Source organism: Lepisma saccharinum, chromosome 4, assembly GCF_977018435.1.
Source record: "Lepisma saccharinum chromosome 4, izLepSacc3.1, whole genome shotgun sequence".
NCBI classification, from domain to species: domain Eukaryota; kingdom Metazoa; phylum Arthropoda; class Insecta; order Zygentoma; family Lepismatidae; genus Lepisma; species Lepisma saccharinum.
The window spans coordinates 75,644,210-75,669,451 of NC_139232.1; the positions used below are offsets into that span (position 1 = coordinate 75,644,210).

The 25,242-nt window shown below is 37.3% G+C and overlaps 1 protein-coding gene across 2 annotated transcripts in view; it reads left to right on the forward strand.

Annotated features, from left to right (window-relative positions):
- The first annotated feature begins 4,722 nt into the window (after positions 1 to 4,722).
- The window catches only part of HDAC4 (histone deacetylase 4), a 153,790-nt gene continuing 133,270 nt past the window's right edge, over positions 4,723 to 25,242 (forward strand). For both annotated transcript variants that reach the window (XM_083120777.1, XM_083120778.1), the window contains exons 1-2: positions 4,723 to 4,899; positions 12,230 to 12,320. In XM_083120777.1, coding sequence (XP_082976903.1) covers positions 12,293 to 12,320 — 28 coding nt within the window. In that variant the 5' untranslated portion in view covers positions 4,723 to 4,899; positions 12,230 to 12,292. The remainder of the gene's footprint in view (positions 4,900 to 12,229; positions 12,321 to 25,242) is intronic.

Genomic DNA, 25,242 nt, shown 5'->3' on the forward strand with positions numbered 1-25,242 from the left:
ACTGGAAATTGTTACATGGGAGGATGTTTGCTCGAGACTTTGGGGACAGCTAGGGGGATGCTTCTATTGTTAATGTTAGTGTTGCTCACGAGACGAGGCATGTTCCGTCTCGTCTCATAAAAGGAGATGGGACAAGTAAATGTTTTCAAAATGAGATGGGACAGAACAAAAAGTTCGTCTCTTAGCATGGCAGCTTGGGTGATACTTAGATTGTGCAGTTGGTGGTAATGTGTGTGTGTGTGGGGGGGGGGGGGTGTACTCCTGCATCCCGACTTCGAATACTGCTTGTAGTTATTCATCTTCATTGTAGCGATTAGCCAAAAGTGGGAAGAAATGTGATGTTAGAGATGATACATAATAAATTAACCATCCGTTCTCATTGTTGCGGTTAAACAAAGTGAACGGAAAAGCGACGTAAAAGTAGGCTAAATACAAAAATTTGCAATATATATATATATATATTAACTGAAGAAAACTGTCATTTACTGCAGGAAATTTAAAAACTCACCGTACCTTTTTATACCGTATCACCTTTTATATTGTAGAAATTGGCGTGTAAACCAGTGTGTTCTAAAAGCATTATCTTAAAATTTGTGAAGAAAATATTATGACGAAAATAATTGTAATTCCAGAAAAGGCATTCCTATAACATTAAGTTCTTGCCAGTCAGAACTAACCTACGTATTCGCAATGAACAAGGCTGTTCACGTGTTCAGCCATTGACTGTTACAAGGTTTGCTTTGTCACCCTAATGGGAAAACTCTCTACCGAGTGGCTGAATTATGGTAAATACTACTATACTGCTAGGGCATAATTCATCTCCAATAAATGGAGCACAGATTTTTGCACTGGAAGTTGTAAGATACTTGTTTTACACAGTAACAAGTGAATTTGCTGTCGATGCCGCGACTCATGCTAAGTTGACGGGACGAGCAGAAGCCCCGCCTACACGCATTTCTAAGTGATGACGTCAGAGGACCTCCTGTCTGTGGAGAGGACGTTTTCAAATCCGTGACGTAGTAGGTGAATTTCAGCGGTGTTTGAAGGCGTGTTTCTCGAGAACCGAAACAAATATCGCCGAGATATTTTGCACGTCTCATGTTTGTGTCATTATCTGTAAAATGAATGGATTTAAAACGTTTTTCATGTCAAAGTGGAAATGTCCATTGAAAAACCTAAGATATTCTTCCATACGTGTACAGCAAACGTTGTAAAGTATGTATTTTATCAGCGCCATTCTTCTCTACCTATAACCAGCGGAAGGAATGTCCTTATGGCAAAAATAAACTCTACTGTGGACACTGTTACTCATTTTAATCACATTCTAAGAACGGTCAAGACATACTCATCTTGTACATGTTGCTTCATATCGGTCTCTGTTAAAATTATAATACATTTTCCGAACTAGTGCAGTTTGAATCCATCAGCACGCGCTTTGTCTGCAAGGAGCACACGATTCTAACGGAACAAACCAGCCTCCTGGCCCGTGCGTTTGGTGAATCTCGTTCTTGCACGAAACGCACGGAATGCGACTTTTGGGACAACACAATGAAACGCACGGAAGCACTTATGGGACAGCCAGTTACCATAACTCGTTTAACGCGTTAAACTCGTGCGGCTTTCGGAACGGGCCCAATATTCCTCCAAGTCAACCATTATATGACTACACGCTACCCTGAAGACGGAGGCAGATTCAGCTTCCGAAACGTAAAAAATAACAGTGGTTAAAAGTCCAAAAAACTAGAATGAATATTCCTCTCGGTTGAATAGTTATCGTATTTTAAAAGTGTGAAGTGATACGTTGTTTACATCTCATGCGGCCGCCATTATGGGAAAGACTATCGACAAGTATCGTGTAAGGCGACTAGCAAATGGGTAGTCAGTCCAATGTCAACTAGAGCATTCCTACTGGATATCCAGTTCCGTGTGATTCAGGCTTAATAATAGTCCTCATTACAGGCAAATGTCTGAATATTGTGAAATTTATTCACTATGCTCGTAATATTATACGATTGTGAATCTTGGAATCTTGGTGAGATTTTCAGGAACCACTCCATGTAGGACACTTCCCTGTGTTGAAGCCGTTCAAAGCATGGGGAACATGCGAAAAAAGTAACGTCTACTGTTCAGTTTTTCGGTCTAAATCGTTTTGTGGGTCAGGACAAGTGAAAAGCTTCCATGTGTTTTCCACCACGTGGAATCAACAAAATGAAATTTGTAAACAAATCAGGGAAAACAGAACTGATTGACGAGATTGGCTTGGGGGGGGGGGGGCGATAACTGAAATGCGGCAAGGAAATTGCGAAGAATGCACGAGTCTGTTCACTTTATTTTGCGAAAGATGGTTTTATTACCATGAAAGTAAGTTTTAAATTGTTCTTTGTGAATGTAACATTTTTTTTCGAAAACATTGTATTATGTATGTAATTTGGAACAGGTGCAAGTCGATTAAGTGCGAAGATGAAAATAGTTTGAGAATTAATTAATGTCTTAATCATAAAGGTAAGTCAGAAAAAGGAAACTGATATGCAAATGTTGCTGTTTCATTCAGTAAGTCAATTTTCAGTGAAGATAGCCTTAATGAAATTATTGGTATTAGTAAAAAAAATACAATATTTTTCCAAATTTTCATAAAAACTCGCCCGGAGATTTTTTTAGGACTCGAAAACAGGATTTATCCGGATAGAAAAGGACATCTGGTAACCCTAAACGACTTGCGTCGCTGCACCTCACTCAGGGTGCACTCCCCCAACCCTAATAGCAGAGTCGCCTGTCCATTACTTCACTTCCGTCGGGGATCTTCTCCTAAGTGATCAGCTGTATTCGCAACTGGTTTGTGGTCTGCTCTTGGAGCGTTCAGTTTACTTGTAGCCTGAGGAGAGACAACGTGTGCGGCAGTTTAAAGGCTGGTTTACATTGGTTGAGTGAGCGGGAGAGTTACTGGGACGAGTTACTGGCCTGTCTGCTCGACTTGGCCATTCTATGGCGAGTAGCTGTTTACACACTTTCTACTCGACTCCAGCAATGTGAGATAGTAGCTGCATCTCTTTTTGACAAAATGAACCCATAGACGTCGTTGGGATTAAGAAAAACGGTTTACGCACCTTGTTTTTTCACGAGAAATGAATAAAATTGCACGAGGACATGTCGGGAAAGATAACTACTTTCCTTGATTTATTTTCTTTCAATTGTTCTTGGTTAAAATACGGTATTCAATTTACATATTGCTAACTTTACTTTCTACAAGGCAATTTCAGTTTGCGTTTACTATCTGTGTGCGCAGTGCAGTCATTATAATTATGGTCAAATATTTTTGTGCAGATAAGAATAAAATACATTGTAGAAAATTCCACCAGTTGCACAAAAATTATCAATGTAAATGTCTCTTTAACTGTCTCATCTCCATTTATAAATATCCAACCTCCTCCTCGTCTCGGTTTCGAAAGCGCAATTCTCGTTCTCGTCTCAGGTCTCGAAAAATATAAAGTAAAGAACATATGCAAAGGGTCACCGTACAAACATTGACAGTGCATGGAGGTACTAAGACTTTTCTTTCTTTATGGCATTTTTTGTTTGACGCCTCATTTCGACGCTACGAGCTCTCGGAAACTGGATATTATCCTGATTATATTATATTATATATATACACACATATACAAACCAAACCGCCGATTAAGAATTACCACAAATGAACGGACGTTTAAATTATTACACACAAATATCATAACTTATCTGAGGAAGTCATGTAGTAAAGAAAATTCGGTTTACATGATTTTTTTTCAATATCGTACCAAAGTCTCGAACGAGATCGAGAATCTCGGATACTAAGTCTCAGTCTGTCCTCGATTTACCAAAGGTCTGTCTCCTAGGGTTTGTTCTCGTTCTCGTCTAGATTTTTACAGATCCATCTAGGTCTAGTATCGACTTTTACAAGCCAAGCGTGCGCAGACCCTCTGATTAGAGGGAAGGGGGCAAAAAGCCTTGATGAAAGTTCATTCGGGAAAAAAAGACCTAATTGTATCTCACTGTTTAAGTTTTATTGCATTGATGGGTGTGTGTATGTATACCCCCAATATATATATATATATATATATATATATATATATATATATATATATATATATATATATATTTGCAAAACGAAAACAATATTGATTTAAAATGGTGCAGTTTTCATGAAGTGCCATGGAATTCTCTTTTACATTTTTTTTCATTTATAGATCGTTCGGAGTCCCGTCGATCCCTAGATACGACTCTGAATTTGATAAGTCTGAAAGAAAAGCAGAGAATGCGAGCGAAGCGAGCAAGAACATTTTACGAAATGTATTTTTATTTATATAAAATTTGAAATCGATGGGTAAATTGCATATCTGTGCCCCCCCCCCCCCCTTGCAGGTGCTCTTGGCCGTCTGGAAGAAATAATGCAAGAAAGACGTGAAAACTAATTCCATCTTGAGTATCATTTTGTCCTGCTACTCTTAGATTTTGAATTTGTTTTGCGGTCGACGTTTGTCGATGTTTTGTCTACGATTATTCGACAGTACACCCAGTATTTTTGTCTGGAGGTTAAAATTAATATAATAAAACACAAGAATAAGAATCGTTTCATCGTTTCCCCTTGAACTAGAATAATATATACTTGCCATTTGCGGAATGGAGACTTTCAACTGTTCAACTTTGATTGTTATTAAAAAAAATCTCTGAAGGTTTGTAGATGGCTCTGCGAGATAAACTGTTGCTGTAAAGTAGAAGTTAGTGTTGTTGTTTACGTGATTTTTTCATTAAAATGATGAAGTTGTGAAACACACCTAAGTGAAATGTGAAATTTCAGTGATATGAATTACTTTTAAGGCTAATTGGTGAAAGAGACACCATATTATACACAATATACAGGAGAAGGTAAGGAGAAGCTTGAAGGACTTCAGTGGTTATGGACGTAATTGTGCACCTTAGAATTGTGAAACCAGGATAATATTTGATCATATGTGTGTGAACGTTCCTGTTGTTTTGCATGAATAACGAAATTGCATGAGTATTTTAATAGGTTTGATCAAAACCATCTAATATATGTTCGTCAACTGAAATAGAGTACAAGTAAACAAACCACTGACTGTTACACAGAACGTTGCAGGAAATAAGTTGTTACAGCCTCTTGGTACCATATTAACTGAAGTAATCGTGTGAACAGAAGTCAAATTTTGTGCAGAAATATTGATTTTTATGCATAGATTGTTAAATGGTAGGAAATGAAAGACACATAGAGGCCGCCTAATGGTCACCCTATCTGTATACAAGTTATTACATGGGCGTGAATATAGTGTCCATTACAATGATCTTTCACTGTCATTTATATACATACATCCCCTTTATGTCATTCAGAGCTGATACATGTGCTGTTTATGTTTTCTTTATGTGACTCGGTAAATGTAAAATACAATATGTTTTAGATTAATCCTCTTCAGAATTATGTTTGTTGATGTTGGACATTTTTGCTGCCTCATTGTGCAGAAAAGGGGGGGGGGGGGTGTAAGAATTCTCCTTTTATGTATGAAGTCTTAAATTGTTATGTAAATTCTGGTGGGGAGAGCTTGAGCGTTGAAATTTGTGGGTATCCAACTCTTGAATATCAATGTTAAGTCTTAGATTGTCACAGTATTTCTGTAGTGAGGGATGGAACATAAAATTTTTACAGGACAATATTTATTTGTCATTTTTCTATACTATTTGTAAGTCCTATACTATCAAGGGGACTTGACTGTGGATATTTGTATTATTGTTATTTTACATTGCTTTTCTTCTACTTTTTGCTAATTTTGATGATTAATTGTAATTGAAGTGACTCAGAAAGAACACCCATGCCCTGCTGGGATTCATACCCAGATACATTGCTGGTGAAATCAAAAGCTTAACATGCTCGGCCACAGAGCGAGCAAAGACAACCACTGTCACCCATAGAGTAGAGTAGGGTAAAGGGAATCGAGTCTATTACTTTTGACAGTTCATAACGAAAGCAAAGTTAGTTAGTCCTCCAGCAGAATAGATAAAGGAAAATTGCTTTAGATTGAAAAATTAAGTGTAAAATGCTTGAACATGGTCGGAATTTTTCATTTTCATATTCTACCAATTAATCCAAAGTAGTTCCATGAGTTTTCAAAATTCCAAAAATAACATTTTTATGTCGATGGTCACACAATATAAAGTAAGGTAAAGTTCCCTGTGCACTTTGCACCATGTCATGAGGCATATGAAGGGGGATGTACACATTCTACTGATCTCGGCCATTTTTGAAGTGATGTGATTAGCACCATTCTCTGACTGCCTTTACCCCCCAGAGTTGCCCCCCAGGTACCCATTTAATTGAGGCCTGGTGAGCCTCAGAGCTGCTTTATGGGGGGGGGAAAATTCTGACCTTGGATCAACCATCCCAGGAATCGAACCTTGTTCTGCGTGGCAGTCAGATGCCCTACCACCACCATGGCTCCCACACGATATTAACTTTATAACAAAAAAATCCTCTAACTTTTACAGATATACCTTGAATGGGTGTGCAGAAAGTAAATAAAATTAAATAGTTGTGCATTTCAGTATAGTAAATGTATGAAATGTAAAAAAAAAATATATAAGAAAATGGTGGATCAAGTAGAAAAGTATCCACAAGTAATAATACAGTATGGCCGGAAATAAAGTACAGTAGAGCGTCGATTATCCGAAGTAATTGGGGGACATGGGTGTTCGGAAAACTGGTTTGTTCGGATAATCGAACTGTACATGTTTATTTGCCAAAAAGAAGTACTGTACAGTAAATTTATTCATAAAAACAGGCATCTCTTTAAATATGTATTACAAAGTAACGTACAAAGGCAACTTTAGTAGGAATATATAGTATGTGGTACAGTTTATTAAACAAAAATATGTACATATTACATACGCATTTTGCATGAACAATACACACAGTACACAAAATTAACGTTTAAAAAAATCCTTTATTTTGGTCTGTCTAAGCAAGCCTACACGCTTACGAGCAGCTAAGTCACGTACTTTTTTCATTACAGATATCTGAAAGTGAGCGAGTACACAGTTCGGTTAAGCGGTCGTTCGGTTGACCGACGTTCGGATAATCGACGCTCTACTGTATATCAAAATGTAGAACATGTATGGTTTTACTAAATTTTGTACGTGTAATGAAAAATGTTACCTGTATCAACACAACACAATCAACACTTGTATGTATCAACACAAGTACATACAGCATTTGAACATAAACAAAACAGGAACATTAAACAGAACCTAGTGTCTTCCATCCAACACCAAACATTTTCCCTGGAGTTTTATTAGTGCATTGACCAGCATTTGGATGTGTAGTTAACTTTCGAGCATGAATTCCAGAATTCTCCTCCAACAAAGCACACCATGTTGTAGCTAGTGGCTTGCCTCACTAGCCACTCTCATACAAGCAGAAATAGTACTTGACAACAAAGGCATTCTCTTGAAAACTCAAGGTCACTTAGGATCGCCTTGCTCCCCCACACAAGACCAACAATGTATAGTGTTGCCAACTTTTGGGATACTTTATTTTCAGCTATACTGTAATAATAATAATGATGATGATGATAAGTCAGCAACAAAATAATAGCTTGTTGGTATAGTTTATTAATTATCCTTATTTTTTTTTCTGCTGTTGAATTTTATGTCAATGACTGACCCTCCCCCTACAAAACAATTCTGGTGATGCTCAAGTCCTGAAAATGGAAAAATCATTTACTTCATGTATGTATTGGGCATGAGCAATCTGCAGCTCATAGTCTATGCATGCACACATCTCAGTGGTAATAATATATTGATCAGGTTGTATGTGAAATGTCTTTTGATGCCTCCCTGGAAAACATGTCTGTCACCTAAACATGTCTCAATTTTTCTTCTAAATGGGTTAGTTTGAGGGGAGAACTTAGAGTTCACAGCAGAATTATCTACAAGATAAAAGGTTATTAGAAATGAACATCTATTCGTTTATCAACTTTTCATGCCTTTTTAGGGTGATGCACACATTTTTGTCTTCAGTGGCAAGAGTGCAAAAAGAGAAAAAGTTGGTAAAGTGTAAATATTGCTGCTTCCCGTGGAAGTATTGATGCCCTCCTAAATTATTATTATTGAGTGCAGCCATGCCATCTACTGTTGCTTTGTCTTCTGATCATGGTGATATAACAAGGTTTTGTTCATGGTAACTGATCTTCACAAGAATTGTTCGACATGTTCAAAATGGGACATGATTTTCCTTAATGCCTCCATCCTTTTGCTCGTTTCGTGGAGGACAGATTTTTGCACCCATTTCTCTGAGAGTTTGTGCATGCTCAGATCATAGTGAATTATGGCACCAACGCATTCCCCTTAGAGTTTGCCCAGTCGACTACTCTTAAACGGGAGGCAAGTTGGTCTAGTCTTATTTTCCAGTGGCGAAGGAAAGCGGGGTAAAGCTGCCTACCTGAGATTTGCCAGAGTCTCTGCCACATGTTTTGCTGATATGCGGCGCCCTGTGAGAATCGGGTCATGAATTTGATCGATTATTTGCGGAATGGTCACTGTTTTTGGTCTTCTTGCACAATAATATCATCTGTTGAGTATTCGCCATGTTTAAAGTGTGCCAACCACTTGTTTACAGCTGTGTATGAAGAAGCAGTCCTGCAGGGTGTTGCCAATTTCCCCATGGATCTGCTTCAGAGACTTGCTCTGTAGAAATAAAAACTTCATCATAGCCATGGTTTCTGTGCTCTTAAGTCTCACTTTCTGGGCAGACATGCTCACTTCATAGGACTTAAAAAATAGGAAAAGCTTTAATTAATGCTCTGATTTTTGGTGCTTTAGCACACAAGGCTATACACTTTCAAGACATAATATGACCTTCCTTCAAATCATTTGAGAACATGGTCGGACCACAAGCTTTTCTGCACTCTCTAGTACACTATTGCTGCATTACAAGAGATATACAGTATTCTTGGTATTGATTAGGTAATATCATCAGTGCTGACATTTAAAAATTAGGAAATCTATGCTTTGTTTTCTTGAGAGTATTAGGGAGACATATGAATATTTTTATGCACACAATTCTGAGTTGGGGCCAGTGAGCCAGTGTACCTCTTTTAAAACTACATTGATTGTTTTTAATTTATAGATTTCGATGTTTTATGTAACCTAGAATAACTGAGATATTTGGTCCTGGAATGTGGGAAATCTTTCATTTCTTTCATTGATTTATTTCATAAAAACAATTGTAGGCACTTACAAATGAAATGGAATACACATATCCTTGAAAACATGCATTTTCTGCTATGTTGCTACTGAAGCAAAATGTGTTATGTGACACTCGAATGATGCACTACAAACACAGCCTTTAAGTAAATAATTTATAGAGTAATGTGCATAAGTATTTTGTAGATATCACAATCACTTTTGGTGGAAGTACATTAATGTGATAATCATTTTAATGGTGTTTATTAGGTTCTAAGAAAGGAAAATAAAGGGAATAAAATACATGTACTGATGGTGTGAAGCTCATAGGAAGGGAAATTTAAACACACATTTCTCTTGATTTAAAATTCAATAATTTTTATAGGCAAAAATAGCAAACATTTTGTGTAGAAAAGTGCACAAAATAGTAATCATGTTAAATCATAAATAGTGTCATTATCATTAAACTGTAAATAAATATGGCAGCTGATATTTTTGAAACTACCATTAAATAATTCTCCAAAATTCAGCTGCAAAGACTATATAAATATTTAAGTTAATATTTTAAGTTACACTTATAGAGCAGATCCAGAATGTTTATTATCACTTGGAGAAAAGTTACTGAAAATTACTATAGTTTCATTAATACACTCAACAAACATTCCCATAGTAGGTACAGTATCAGAAACAGAAAAATGTTTATTTACATATAATTTTTTAATTTCTTTAATCAAACTGTTCAAATATTTTACAGGGCCATTTGTTAGAAAAAGCCTTTTATAAAAACATGTATCTATATGTATGGTGCAAAAAACACAAGCAATTTTAATATATCTATATGTATGGTGCAAAAAAAACAGGCAATTTTAAGCATGTTATTTAAAAAAGTAAAAAAAAAAATGATTTAAATAATAAAATCTGATATAAAAGAATCAACACAAATGATTTTGTAATAACAAAATGTTGTTTTATGCACACACATAAACCCCCCTTCCCCAATGGAAAGGCACATTGAAAATTAAACAATAAATTATAAGCATAAAAATAATTTTCAAAAAACATTTGATATTAACATAGCCCTATTGTACAAAATTGTTTTGCATTTTTAACATTCCACATTTCCATAGAAATTAAAAGTGGTGACTTTGGGAACATGGTGTTCAGTGGCGCATGCTGCTTTTAACGAGTGAGTAATCTCCCGACACTTGATTCATCCACCCACTCCTGAAGTCTCCCTGCAAATTTACCTGAGCATTCATACAGGATTTATGAATATATGTGTGGAAAATTTTACCTTATTGTTGCGACCACTGTCGATTAATTGTTGTGATTGCAATTAATCTACGTTTAGAATTTCAAATAATAAAACAAGATAGTATAATAAACCTATAAAAACCCACCTGTAACATAGAATATGAAAGGAATGTGGTAGTGAAATAAAAACTCAATATTAATTGAAGTGTAAAATTCAAGTTACCCCAGTACCCAGTTACTCGTGCATTCCCGATTTTTGTTTTCATACATGGAAGTATAAGTTTCAAGAGCTGTGGTACAAAAGATGCTATTGGCGTACCTGGATTAACGATTTGCAAATTCTCCGGAAAAATCTTGTTCCAAATGTTTTCACAGGCAAATGTTGTATTATATCCATTGCCTTGAACTTCAGTAAACACAGCACTAGCAGCGATACTAAACCACTAACAGCTAAACAAATAATACATTTTCGAATTGCCAATAGGAACAACAAGCACAAAGCCAACTACAACACACATTCAATTCCCCGTGCCAATCTTCTATTGTGGTTCCTTCCTGCTTGACTCGGAATGAGATTCCCTATGGATGCTGAAAAGTTCCCTTTCGCAGCTTTAAATTCCCTGTGATGCGCAAGGTTCTACAAGTTGGAATCAGTGGCGGCAATAGCCCTCAAACTATGCTAAACCTTATCTACAAAGGGAAATATACTGTGTCTGCCCCCTCCCCAGTTTTATCACCTTGCCCCCCCCTCGGTTTTTGAACCCAATCGTCACCACTGGTTGAAGGAAACTGTTGAAAACATTCGCATGCTTGAAGCAAAGAAATATGTGAATCAAAGATTGGTTCAGAAGAATACTGCGAAGAAATAAGAAAGAATTTTTAAAAAATTATAGCGGGATTATCTCTGATTATCTAGGTGACCCAGGGTATATGCCGCTGATGGTGTTGTAAAATTTCTAGGAATGCTATGTCAGCACTTACCTACTGCATGCATTGCAACATAGGCAGTGGGAAAATGACATTTTGATATGGTATTTGGAGGTATGTTAAATGTGACTGCCTCCAGAGAATATTTTTCTTTCCCTCTGCCTCTCCACCCATTTTTCTGGAGTATCTTCACTGTTTAGGGGGTAAAAAAGGTAAAGTGCTCCCCTGTGCATAGCACTAAGCCATGAAGGCATATAGGGGTGTGGGGGTAATGCCCCACACTTTCTTGATCCGGTCGTTAGTGGGGGGGGTGATGTGATCAGCATCACGCCCCTGCCACCTTTACCCCCCAGGGTTTCCCCCAGGTACCCATGTTATTCGACGCTGGGTGGGCGCCGGGGCCGCTTCATCGTTAGAAAAGTTCCCGGATTTGAACCAGCCAGGGATCGAACCCGGGACCTTTAGCATGGTAGTCAGACGCGTTACCGACTGAGCCACTGCGGCCGTATAGTTTAGGGGGAGTGGATATTATCCTCAAACCCCCATAATAATTTAAGAGAAGAAACAAATTATCAACTGTAGTAATCTCTTCATAAGTATTTAGGAACACCATCAACAGTGGAAAGTGAGTTTCTAGTAACACGGACATATGAAAAAAGGAATTCATCGATTGTGAGCTCCAAGATCTAGCACAGTACACATTTATAAATTAGTATGACTTTTCACGTAGTACAATATTTGGGATAAACATTTGGATTGAACTGCATGGTATAGTTTCAGAATATAATTCATAATTGTTGAATAGTTGCTATTTTTCTTCTTTCAGGTAGTGCAGCAGTTTTCTCCAAACTGTTCAATGTGAAGAATTAACTGTGATTGGTGGGGAAACATGAGCCAGGGAGAGGACAACACTTCAGGTAAGTAATAGATTTGCATCGCCTACTTTGTGCCATAGAATGTAACAGGGGTGGAAGGAGGGGGTTGAGGGATAGTTGGCATATTTTTGTTCCATCCTATACAAAATATCTATAATAAACAGTGTTTGAAATTAGCATCACAAGTCACAAAATACAACTAGAATTGTTGTTTTGTGCCTGTGTAAATTTTTCAAGTTGCCTCTTGGTGAATAGACTCAGAAATTTTTGTGGTTACACAGTGGTTACATTCAAATTTGGACAGAGCAGTTCACTAATTTTGTATCCAAAGTACTTGTTGCTTTACCCACAGTCGTAAATAGAGTCTGAACTTTTTTGTGACTTTAGCTTATGAAATATGTACAAAAATATGTAGCAAGGTATGTTAAAATGGCTCATATGTATAACACCCACAAAGGTAATATTTTTTTCAAATCCCTACTCTCATTCTATTAATTTTTATGCAACAAATTGTTCTTGTGAAACATTGAACAACTATGATTAACTACTGATTAAAATATTTTATATTTAACAAATATCCACATTTGTTGACATCATGATAACATTATATTGTTCCTACGTGAAGTTTCTTGTTTCCATGTTGCACAATTGAATAGTTTTTCCCGATTAATTTCGAAGGCTCACTGCCATCATTCACTAAGAGTACGGCATCTCCTTAGACTATCCAATTGTCGAATGCGGAAACATGAAACTTCATGTAGGTAATACTTAAACCACATTTACCGCATGCATCATGAATTATATTGTTCATTTTTATAAGGATCAAAGATGAGGAATGTTAGATAGCTTTTGAGACAAAGTGATTGATTAACTGCAAATGGTATCAATTTTATTTGAATTTTTAATGACCATGAAAGTGAAATATGTTTATATATTTCATGCATTGGTATTTTTTTTCTAATGGAGGTATAATTTGATGACTATGCTTAAGTTTGACAGCTAAATCTTCAACTTTCTTGGCTAGGTTTAATTTGTTAGGAGTCAAATGACACCTAAGGGAGATTTCACAGTGAAGCAACAAATAACACATAAGGCAAACCCTCAGTAATCAATTGAACCTTTCAAATCGAAACTGCACATGTTACTTGCAAGTTGCTCGGGCTGAGTCTTTTTCTCAATACCGTGCATTGTGTTGCCTCAGTTTGCTGTTCGTGTATGCACAGCAAATGCTTCACCCCCAACGAGCTATATTTAAACTCTAGAGGAGAGCCCAACTGGAGGCTTTACAACATTTTGGAACCTCTAATTTGTTGATATAATGCAGTATCAATGTGTGCAACGTTTCAAAATTTAAACACAACATCCTTTTGGCTTTGTCAAATTTGTTGGTGCAGTTATCAGCTGTAATTTGCCTTCAACATCATGTGTATGATGTGGGCTATTTAGGACATGATTGATTTTGTTTGAAACAGCCAGTACTTGGAGGAAAGACAGTCCAAAGTTAATCAGTCGGTGTGGTAGGATACTCTTGTGCAGTGTTTCTCAGCTGCTGGTACCGGGCCTTTTTATCAATTATACATACTGAGTTATGAGAGGTTCTGCTGAAAGTGGCTGACAAATAACATAATCCTAATTTCATATTTGAGTTGCAAGTTTTTGTCTTTTAAGTCCACCAATCAAGACTAGACCTGCAGTTTAAAGTCGGATCCTTACTACTATGGGCCTCCACCAGGTGTCAATCCCAGAATCAATTGATTACATTGCAATGATGTTACCACTATGCCATCTATATATTTATATTGTCAACAAGCCAAAATGTCATCGAACTATTACTCTTTATGATTATGCCAGAATTTATTTATCAATGTTTAATTTCATGGGCACATGTTAATTCATGCATAAACTTTTAAATACTGGAAAAGTATTTATGAGGAAAATTCTTGGAATCTGGGCATTGACTTTAAAAAAGAAAAATAATTTACTGGGCCACAGTCTCGCAGGTTGAAAATCACTGCTGTAGTATTTAGCTCTTTGCTTTATCCAGGCTGGAAAGAAAGCGCAAAGTCTAGCATATACAGTTTGAGGTCAATGCACATAATTTCTTCATTTTCACAAGGACAACATGCCTCTCCCAAGTTTAAATAACTTGCATAAATTTTACAACATGATTTACACATAGCAATGTCTCCATTTATGTTTTTTTCTGGCAACTAATAAACTGATTAGTGCAACTATATTGGTATTGATGATGGCATCATACAAACTGAGCAGAGAAACAAGTGTTGCTTGCTGCGTATCGCATGTTGCTCTCAACCGAGTATGCCAATACCATGGGTGAGAATGAGACGAGAGAGATTACTCTAACTCTTTAGAGTCTTTCGCTTGTTGCTTCGGTGTGAAATCTCCCTCAGTGGCACAACTACAGGGCGGGGGGCATTGCCCTCCCAACCTTCCGACGGAAGTCAACTCTAGGGGGGAGCAAACGTTGACGGCCAATGGCACCTGCAGGGGGCACAGAGGGGAATTGCCCCACTTAATTTCAAATTTTATGCAAAAAAAAAAAAATACATTTCGTAAAATTTTCTTGCTCGCTTCGCTTGCGATTTCTTCGGCATTTCTCAGTTCTCGTCAACTTCAGAGCCAGGGGCAATGGGAGTTGGCCATGGGCGCCTAATGATTTATAAAGTTGTGAAAGAGAGAATGTCTTGGCACCCTGTGATATTATTTGCACCCTATTAGGGGCGAATAGGGAGGGGGTAAACATTGACATCCAAGGGCACCTGCAGGGTGGGTACAGAGGAGCAATTGCTCCCAGAGCCGTAGCTAGAGATTTCTGTGCTCGGGTTGAGAATAAATTTCAGTGCCTTCCCTACACTTGCCTTGTTGAACTTCTACCATGTTTTTTTTTTTTTTAAGGGAGGGGTAGAAGCATTTGTTGTTGTGCCTTACTTAAATAATGTCGTTCATTCATTGACGTTTCATTTACGCTAATAATTGTAGCAATTGTATTTAATTGTACAACTACTGAGTTGTTTGTATGTATACACGTATTCTTCTAAATCAAGGATGATGTGCGATGATAAAAAAAATCCTAGAAATGAAACTAATCCATGCAAAAAAAAATGTTTTACCATATGAATAGCATATATATTTCTTAGGTAGCAGAAGAATCTCTAAGAAAGATCATTAATGTAATGTTTTAAAAAATACATGAAACCCTTTCAAATACCCTGCTAAGTCATTGTACAAACTAGCTAAAATCATCCAGTATTAATGTAATGTTTATAAAGTAAAACCTAATTACACTACAAAATGTTATACTGATGATCTGAAATCAACAACAATAAAGACAAAAACATATTGAGAACTACAATCAGTACACGATTATTTGACAATTCTTCTGTGCGAGCATACTAGCTACAGTTTCACTCTTCTTGCCTTTCGAGCAGCAAAGTCATTAATATAATCATCGAACACAAGTGATTGAACTCTGTACTTCTCAACAGACAAAATAGCCAGGTTAGTCAGCTTTTCTTGACTCAAAGAAGAATGCAAGTAATTCTTTATAAGCTTTAGCTTACTAAAACTCCTTTCACGAGATGCAATAGACGAAGGTAGAGTTAAAAATTGTTTCAATGCAGTGACAAAATTTGGGTACAACTCAATACATGCTATTTTATAAATAAATGAAAGAACAACAGTTCATGAAGTAACTCACTTCCGTTGATATCCTCCGGGTATAATAAAGCCAGATCAAAGACTCCCTTTCTCAACGTTTCTTCTGACATAACTGCCATATTGCTTGGAATAATTACGGAAAAATCCTCGAAAACTCCTTTCATTAGCTTGAATTGATCGCCTATTTTTGACAGAATTGAATCTTCCAAATTTTTTGTTCTTCATTTATGGCTACACTTTCATCTTCTGCAACTTCATCGGAAAACTTGGTTTTCTTTTTGGGGCGCTGTTCTCTACTTGCAATGTTCATATCATCGCAGATCTGTTTGCTTTTCTCAAAAGCGTTCGTCACAATTGTTTCCCGATCGGCAGACAGAAAGCTTTGCAGTCCCTGTAAGCAAGTAACACCTACTGTATATCTACTGTAACAGACTTTTCTTGTAGCCGTAGGTTAACGTTGTTAATAGCTCGAAGGATATCAGCCCAGCAGAATAAGAACACAAGAAAGTTGAACTTCTTAAGGCTGTGTAGCAAGCATTTGGCACCGTGTACTCTTTCGGGTGACTCTTGTGAGAGGTCACATAATTCCCCCGAAGCTGCACAGACATCTAGAAATTGGGTACTTAGAGATTGTACTGCGTTTGCTTTTGAAGACCACCTAGTTGCTGATTGACTCTTCACAGTCGTGTGGTTTCTATTTCCGGCGCTGAAGAATCTTCGTTAGCGTCTGTGGATTCAAAATTTTTCTTGAAAAACTTCGATAAAATCGTTCCACTTCTAATGTCCTCTTTCTCTCTTATCGTCTTTCTTTTCCTGTTTTGAGCCCCAGACATTTCTTGGAAGACATCACTTATAATAATTACACAATTTCAAATACACACAGCTTCATCAAAAGCACGTTGACTATACAATAGTAGTATAGCATGAGTGCTTTTGTGAAGTTATGAGAGCGTCAATTCTGATTCCCTTTTGCCCGGTTTGTCGCATATGAGAACGCAGCCACTACTGACAAAAATCAAAGATGTCCGAGTATTGTTGTGTCTCGATGCCAAGCAGCATAGACTTTTATTTATTATTGTTGTTCTAAGTGACGTGTACCCTCGTCCTGTACACCTTTTAGCAATTTGAAAGCTGCCCGGAAAGATCATTGAAAGATCCAAAAACCATCACGATGTATTCTTTTAAATGAAATAGCTTTTTTGAAGAGATCTTAGGAAAATTTAGTACAGTTGTTACGACATGCAGACTGCAGTTTACACCAATGGTATTTTTACAACTGCATACACAATTGGAACTATTCACTAAGAAGTTGTAAAACACATCCTCACTAACAAACAAATAATATATATATATAAATTGGATATTTATTTATTTTCTTTTATTTGGTTAAAAGAAGAGCTTGTAATGCAAGCGCAGCGAGCAAAAAAATTAAATCAGTATCTTTGCAAACTGGCAATGATATTGTTTTAATAGGGTGCCAAATCTTTCGAGGGGATTGCATGCATCCTTTATTACAAGTAATTTTCAATGTTTTTCTTCTTGCCGTTCGGTGCCCCCTTCCATCAGCACCCGGGGCTCGCCCTGCTGCCCTCCCTAGCTACGGCTCTGATTACTTCCCTCAATTTCGAATTGTATGCAAATAAAAATACATTTCGTAAAATGTTCTTCCTTGCTTTGCTCGCAATGCCTGCCTTTCTCAGTCTCGTCAAGTTCAGAGCCGTAGCTAGGAAGTGGCGGGAGTTGGTCATGGATGCCGAGCGATCTCAATGAAAAAAGTTCTAAAAGAGAGAATGCCATAGTGCTCCGTGCAATTATTTGCACCCTATTAAATCAATATTGTTTCCAGTTGCAAAAATTGGATTTAAAAATTTTCTGTAATGTATTTAAATGATATGTGTTGCATTTATGTATTGAATAAACTTTGAATATGTACACAATTTAGTGTTAGCATGTTGCATATGTATTTTCTTATCATGTTGCATATGTATTTTCTAATTTTATGTCACTCCATGTTGCATATGTGTAAAACATCTAGTACATGAAAGTTATACATGTTATGTACAAAAAGAATTATCTTCGGAATGCATTTATCATTCATTTTCTGCCATTCAAAAATACAGTTTGTGTGTTTGTTTTCCATATTAGCTAATGTGAAATTGAACATGTTGAAAAAATATTTCAAATAGTTTGTTCCAAACAAATGTTTTTACACCGACTTCTACACCCTCTTTGCGTAATTTATGAGGATGATAACATCTTTGATACTACTACTACCACCACTAGTACTACCAGTAGTATTATTATATTATCAATATTATTATAGGTACGTTTATCCTGGTACTTGCCCCCCCCCCCGACAAAAATTCGTGGTTGCACCTCTGATCTCTTTAAGTGTTAAGGTCCAGTTTTTAACAATGGTGTCAAAGAAGTTAATTTTTCATTTCTATAAGAATGGTTTTTGTCTCTCTCTCTTCTTGACAACAAAATATTCAGATGCCACAAAAATATTATATCTCCTTTAAATTTGCAAATGAAAACTTTTTGTGAAAAATAGCTTTTTTTCTGTTGCATTAAACAATAACAAAGCAGTTTTATAAGCTAAGAACAGTGAAAGAATGCCATTGTGGTGGGTAAGTGTCTTGAGTGCCTGTCTTGTAATCTCCCCGTTCAAAAGCTAGGCCATCTTTATTCTTCTGTATATTAATGTCTTTATTCGTGAGAAACTGCTTAGATTTCCTTTCCTTCTCCTTTCCTTTTAATGAGATAGTTTTCAATGGATGTTTGCTTCAGCTCTTCCCAAATTCTTTCATTTCCTACTTTATCTCTACTTGCTTTACGTACTATCTTTTCATAGCACTTAATTTCTATAATTGTTACTTTTCCAATTTCCTTTCCTTTCATTTTTTAGCTTTCACTTCCACACAACAATTCTGGTTCAATCACTGTATTTATTACATACTGGAGTTTGGCCCTGGTTCTTATTTCTCATTTCCAAAATATAATATATCTGGTTCAGTTGATAATATGCATTATTTGCTTTCCTGTTAGGATTAACCTAAAGTGGTGGAAAATGGGATGTAACGTAAGCAGAATACAAATGCAAAGAATGAAATATTAATATGTGTGCAAAGATAGCAATTATATGCAGTCATAACTTTGAAGAAGTTGTTGATTGAAATGAGAGTAGGTATGGCTGTTATTCTAATGTAACCATTATAAACACCTGTATGATGAAAGGAAACAGTTTGGCAGAATAACTTCTTTGAAGTAAAGCCTATTAGAAATGCAAGCATCTGAGGAAAGGTGATTTTTGATTGGTTTATTGTGATTCCTATTCCCTAATTTTCTGCAGAAGAGTTCACTAAACCCCGAGACAAGTTAAATTTGTAGCACCATATTACATGCCGAGACCCGAACATACACACAGCAAAAAGTTCCACTAAGATATCGTATCTTTTGACGCAACTGTCTACTTTCAAAATGTCAGTTGTTTAACTTGTAATGTATAGAAAAATAATGCATTCAATAACAGCTACGAACTCAATTGGTTACAATCACCGAGCAGGCAAACTTCAAACCTTAGATTCACCAACTGGGTAGTGAGATATGCAGGAAGAACAAGGAAATCCAAGAGCAAGTCACGCTCTTTAGCGGCGACATGGTTATTCATCACAAGAAGCCACAGTTTTGTTTCATACTAGTGTTGCTGACCATACTGTCTTAACACTACATAGTGTGGTAATAGTATACCTTACATGAACACACTTTAAACAAGGTGGATTTTTAAATAGATATGCTGATAATATGTCAGTATGGAATTATAATTACCAAATTTATGTACCTTGATTTATGAATATGTTTAGCACTACTGAACAGTCTTGTTTCAAGAAAATACATCTAATGATGTACAACTAAAGATACTACAAATACATGAATAGAAACTGTGGAACAATGCCGGCTACTACACACAAACATTAATTTTAACAATTGGCCACACAAACACCAGAGTGGTAGCTCCAGATTTCCAGGATCAACACGGGAATAGAATCTGCCCTCCCCACACTGCAAAAGTTGTTATTCTCCTTGATCCTCAGATTCTTGAGACAGAGTGTAGCTACAGTGCATCTTCATCATCATGATAAATCAAAAGTTATGTAAAATGAGAAAAATATAAATACAAAACAACTACAACATATTTTGTAATTTGTCTGCTTCCTATTTTCAGAATACTATTTGTCATCATTTTGGGCATCTTTTATAACATCTTTTTTAACAAACCATATGACTATGTTAGCAGTTTGCGAATAAAGAGATGTAGAAAACTTTTACTAAATACATGTATATAAATAATATAAATAACTCGTGGCGCAAGCCTACCTACTGACTGTGGCATCACTCTCACCTGCCGAGGTGGGAGATCATCTGACCAGTTACGGGGTGAAATGTGATCAGCATGACGAACCCCCAGTCGTTTTGTAGATTTTTCCATGACTGGGTTACATTACTCAATCCTAGCTACCCAATTTCCTCATGATGGTGGGTGGTCACCAGACCCATACAGGCTGATATCTCGGGAGAAAAGTCGATAAGTTTTACCAGGAGACTCAAACCTGTTTGTGTCCTATAGCCCAAAGCCAAAGCATGGCACCTTAGTTCATACGACCTTTGCAAGAAATGTTAATTTAATCGGATGCTAATATTTTCACGGGGTGCCACATTGTGTACTATTTTCCAACTTTTTGTTTTTCCCTCCTTTGGTGCTCTCTTTCTCCATCATCCCTTCTATAATTATGACTGACATACACACACCAGCTCAGAATATCTAATTTTATGATAGCTACCTACCATGGTCAAAACATTAGGGACTTTTCCCCATCCCTTCTCAACAATGTACCGCATTACTTTTTTGTTATTTTTTTTAAAAAAAAGTGATGGCCAGAAATTAATACAATTTTCGTTTCTTATTCTCTTGCAACATAATGAAAAACTATTTTGCGTCTGCCATATCGAATTTACCAAATTCACTTAAGGCGAAGAGGGACAATTACGCACCAGGCATGCATTTATTCCAATATCGTCGGAATGAGCAATGCTACTAAAAAGATCTCCGCCAGAAATGAAGAGTATGAATTTCTCCCCATGTGGCAAGTGGAAGCGGTTTCTTAAGTTGATTATTAAGCCTTATACGATTTTTGAAAAATATGATGAATTAGTATTTACCGAATCCCATGTATTCCTTATGGGACATCAACTTCAACTTCAAGTTACGGCTCATCAAATGGGAGTTTCGACTTTTCCTACTACTATGACATAGTTCAACGGGTCCTTTTTCCGTTCATGTATTTCTCTACGTCATCGGATGTTTGATATTCCCGAAAGAACGAATAAAATAATGGTCCCATAAGAATAGTGCATTTCTCCTTGCCTCCTACGGCCATCCTGGCAGTGTTGCCAAACCTGATGTGCATAATAGAGCTAAATTTCACCATTAATATAGCTAAAGAGGACTTTCAAGGAGCTAGATTAACGAAGGCTGCATAAAGTGCCTACTAGGGTAATTTTAGTTGTCAGAGGGGTGGGGGTGCTGCTATTACCGTTAGCTTTAAAGTGATGGCAATTTATTCTTTCTTAGTTTTCACCGCCTAGATTTGGCGGCATCACCCATCTCAATAATCCAATGATGTTAATATAAAATCGAAAATAAAGGGTTCCCGCATAACAAAATTGTCATCTTCATCTTAGCCACAGCGCTATATATAAAAATACATGGGGAGGAAACAAATGGTGGGTGAAGCAGCCTATAGCTATACGAATACCATGTCACTTGCAAAATGTACACTCATGGCAAAAGTTGGTATTTTTGGGCCGGAGCCAGTGGTGGCATCATGGTGGGGCAGAGGGCGGGTGCCAAAGTTCACAGTCAAACGAGTGCACGAAAGAGCAAGATTTGGCTCCAAAAGAGCGAAGTTGGCAACAGTGATCAGCAGCTGCCCCAGCGAGAAAGACCAAGGGGAAATTGTCCCTCCTCGCCTTAAGTTCAATAACAGACCAATCCTCGAAGGTATCAAACTGACTTAAACATTTCAGCTCAAAATCTCGAAGTTGACACTTACTTACATACCCACGAAATTTGCAATTTGATCCCCATACTCTCCTAAACTACTCAGTATAGTTTAAAAGTTGTTTCGCAAAATTGTAACCCAATTAATGGTCTAGCGCTGTTCTGAGGTAGATGCCCTGATCGTATCAATTTTTCTCTTAAATAGCTTTCTAACTTTTTGAACTTTGTGCATTAATTAATATCCATTTACCCCCACTTATTGACACCGAGAGAAGAAAACTATTCGTGCACTGATTAATATATTCCGTTGAAATTAATTAATTATTAATGTATAAATTACGGCATGATCATAAAGAGCAATATTTCGATTGTGTCTAGGCGTGTTGACAAACATAAATTAGGTTTAAATTAGTTGTCAACCACGGGATTTAATGAATTCTTGTAGTTTCCTGGGTAAATGCTGATTTTTATTGGTATTTTGCACTTTGAACATCGAAAAATTCAATTCATACCAGTATGATAAATGATGACTAAAGTTGATAAGTATATTATTTATATGATGATCGTTGGAGAAGAACTGTTTCAGGAAAACCACTCGCAGCGCGGTATAATTGATACCAGGGTACCTGGCCGCTGCCGGTCGGTTGAGAAACACTGCTCTAAACCGGTGTGAGTTCAGTTTCTTTTACCTCGATGATTTTGAAACGCGTTCGATCTCGCTCAGATGCACCAAAGGTATCTTGAAGAATTAGAAAATATCTAAATTGAAGCCATATTTCAGAGAACATTTTAGAAATTCATCACCTTTGGTGGACGATTTTTAAAGTTTATAACTTTGAGGGTACGGTCAGTTTATTGCAGGAAGCATTTGGTGCATTGTAAAGCACAAAACATTCGATGTTGTATAAGATAGAAACAAACGAGTATTTGCACACTGCCTGCTTTTTTTTAATTTTAAATGAAATAAGGGAATTTTTAACTCCTATGACAAAACAGTCTGCATGAAAAACCAGTTTTTGTGACCTAGTTAATTTGATAACGTCCTTTTAAACCCTTACTTGAGTCTTACTTGTATTTGGTACTTGTTTGTTTTGAGTGTGTGAGATTTGCCTTGTAATGTTTACTTTTGTTGTGTATGTAAGTGCTTTACAAAGAACCACGCACCCTTTTCGTTTACGTGCGTCCGTCCCTATCACTTCTCCTTTCATAAATTGCGAGGTCCTCAAGCTCGACCTGTCAGAGAGACAAGGCAAATCTTCCAGATAGTGCAATCTTTGATAAGCGAAATGCTTGCTAAAAATAACCCAGTAATCAGGAAACTATGGACAGTGCTACCATGGAAACCCCAGGGCTGTTATAAAATACAGCTAAAAATGGAAACGATCAATAAAGACGCGTCGCTTAGCACTACTTCGCGAAGTACTCCTGCCCCGCTTATTATGGGGTTTCCGAATGGGGCAAAAGTTTCAGACAAAAGGCGAACATTTAAATTCACCACAGAGTTCTTTTCTTACTGCACGTGGCCGTATGCAACATACTGCATTATCTTTCGAAACTCGTGTTCGTTCGTATCATAATTTTGCGAGAAATTTTGATGCTGAACTTCCATTTTGCGTTTCTTTTTAACCGTTGAAAGTTCAAGGCGTGTGTGGGAGAGGTCGTGTAACCAACCACCAGTGTCATGTTTGTGTGACAGGTTTTGTTGTCTTAGAAATGAACGCTGCAAGTTTCTCGCTTATGAAGGTTCTGGGTTCAAGTCCCGGCCAGAACGTGGTGTTCGTTGTGATTGTTATTTTCTCTCATCATTAGGGTGCGGATTTTTGCCAATTTGCCTCTTCTATTCCTTTGCAATTCAACGCACACTTTCACGTTTTAAATTCCATTCCGGTAGTTCGAGTCTGATATTTCAGGTCTAGTGGCTGTTTGGCATATTATTACCTAAATGCATTTCCTTTTTTTCTTCTTTTCATATTACCCCTTTCTTTCGCTGCGTAGGCTCACTGTAGAATGTAATGTGGTGTTTTGTAAATGTTCCTTCATTAATTTGGGGCCTCCCCGATGGCGCAGTGGTAGCGTCGCTGCCTTGTGATCAAGGGGTCCCGGGTTCGATACCCGGTGGAGGCACAAGTGGTTAGGATCCCACTTTAAACTGTAGGTCCAGTCCTGATTAGCCTTACTGTGCATAAAGTGGACTTAAAACACCAACTCAACCAACTCCTTCATTAATTTCACCTAACGACCGTATCATCAATTTGGTATCATCGTAGCGAGTAGCCAAAAGTAATTAATAGATACAAATATATGAAACTAATAGCGTACAAAAAGTTCAAGTCAGCAAATGTTCAATTAACGAAGAGAATTAAGAACAAGTTTATTATCCGGTTCATTTCAGTTGCTTTTCTATTTTTACAAGTTTTCAGTGACTTTATAAATCCACCCCTGAATTCATCATCATTCATCTTCATCGTCGCGACTAACCTAAATAAGTAGAAAATTGCATAATTGTATTGTGTGTCATACCGTTAAGCATACATGGTAGATTCAAGCATGTTTAGCCAGCCACCAGTAATAAAAATGGGACACCTGGATCATAAAATACGCGCTTCCACGCATGGCGTTGTGTGTTACCTAATTCTACGGCGGTCGTAGAACTTGTTATTGAAAATTTGCTATTAAAAACCACTCATCGCCGTAGAGTTAGGCAACACACATAACGTCTTGCAGGGATGCGAGTATTTTAGGATCTAGGTGTCCTATTTTTATTGCCTGTGACTGTCAGTAGTGCATTTTTTAATACTATGAATGCAGTATAGTGTGTATGATAACTTATTTCGGATCTCCACGATTGATTACGTCGCTTTTCTGCCACTTTTGGGTAATTGCTACGTTGGGGATGAATGGCGATACTATGAGATGGATGAAGGAACAAACACACATGGCGACACAACAGAATTCCTACAGAGAATTATCCTGGCTGCAGGTCCAGGCGCCAGAGCCCCGTTATTCTGCAAATCGCAGTTGCAACGTCGTCGCTTGCGTCCCAGGTTTGATACTCAGTGGAGGCACATGGTGGGTTCTGATCCCATGTTAAACTGTAGGTCCAGCTATCTGGAGCAGGCTAACGAAAAGAAGTCTTTGCGCAAGTAGTGACGCGAGACGGCTCAACCAATGAACATGTGAGAGGGAACGGGATTGCGTGAAGGAGGGAAAGCGACTACGGTTACC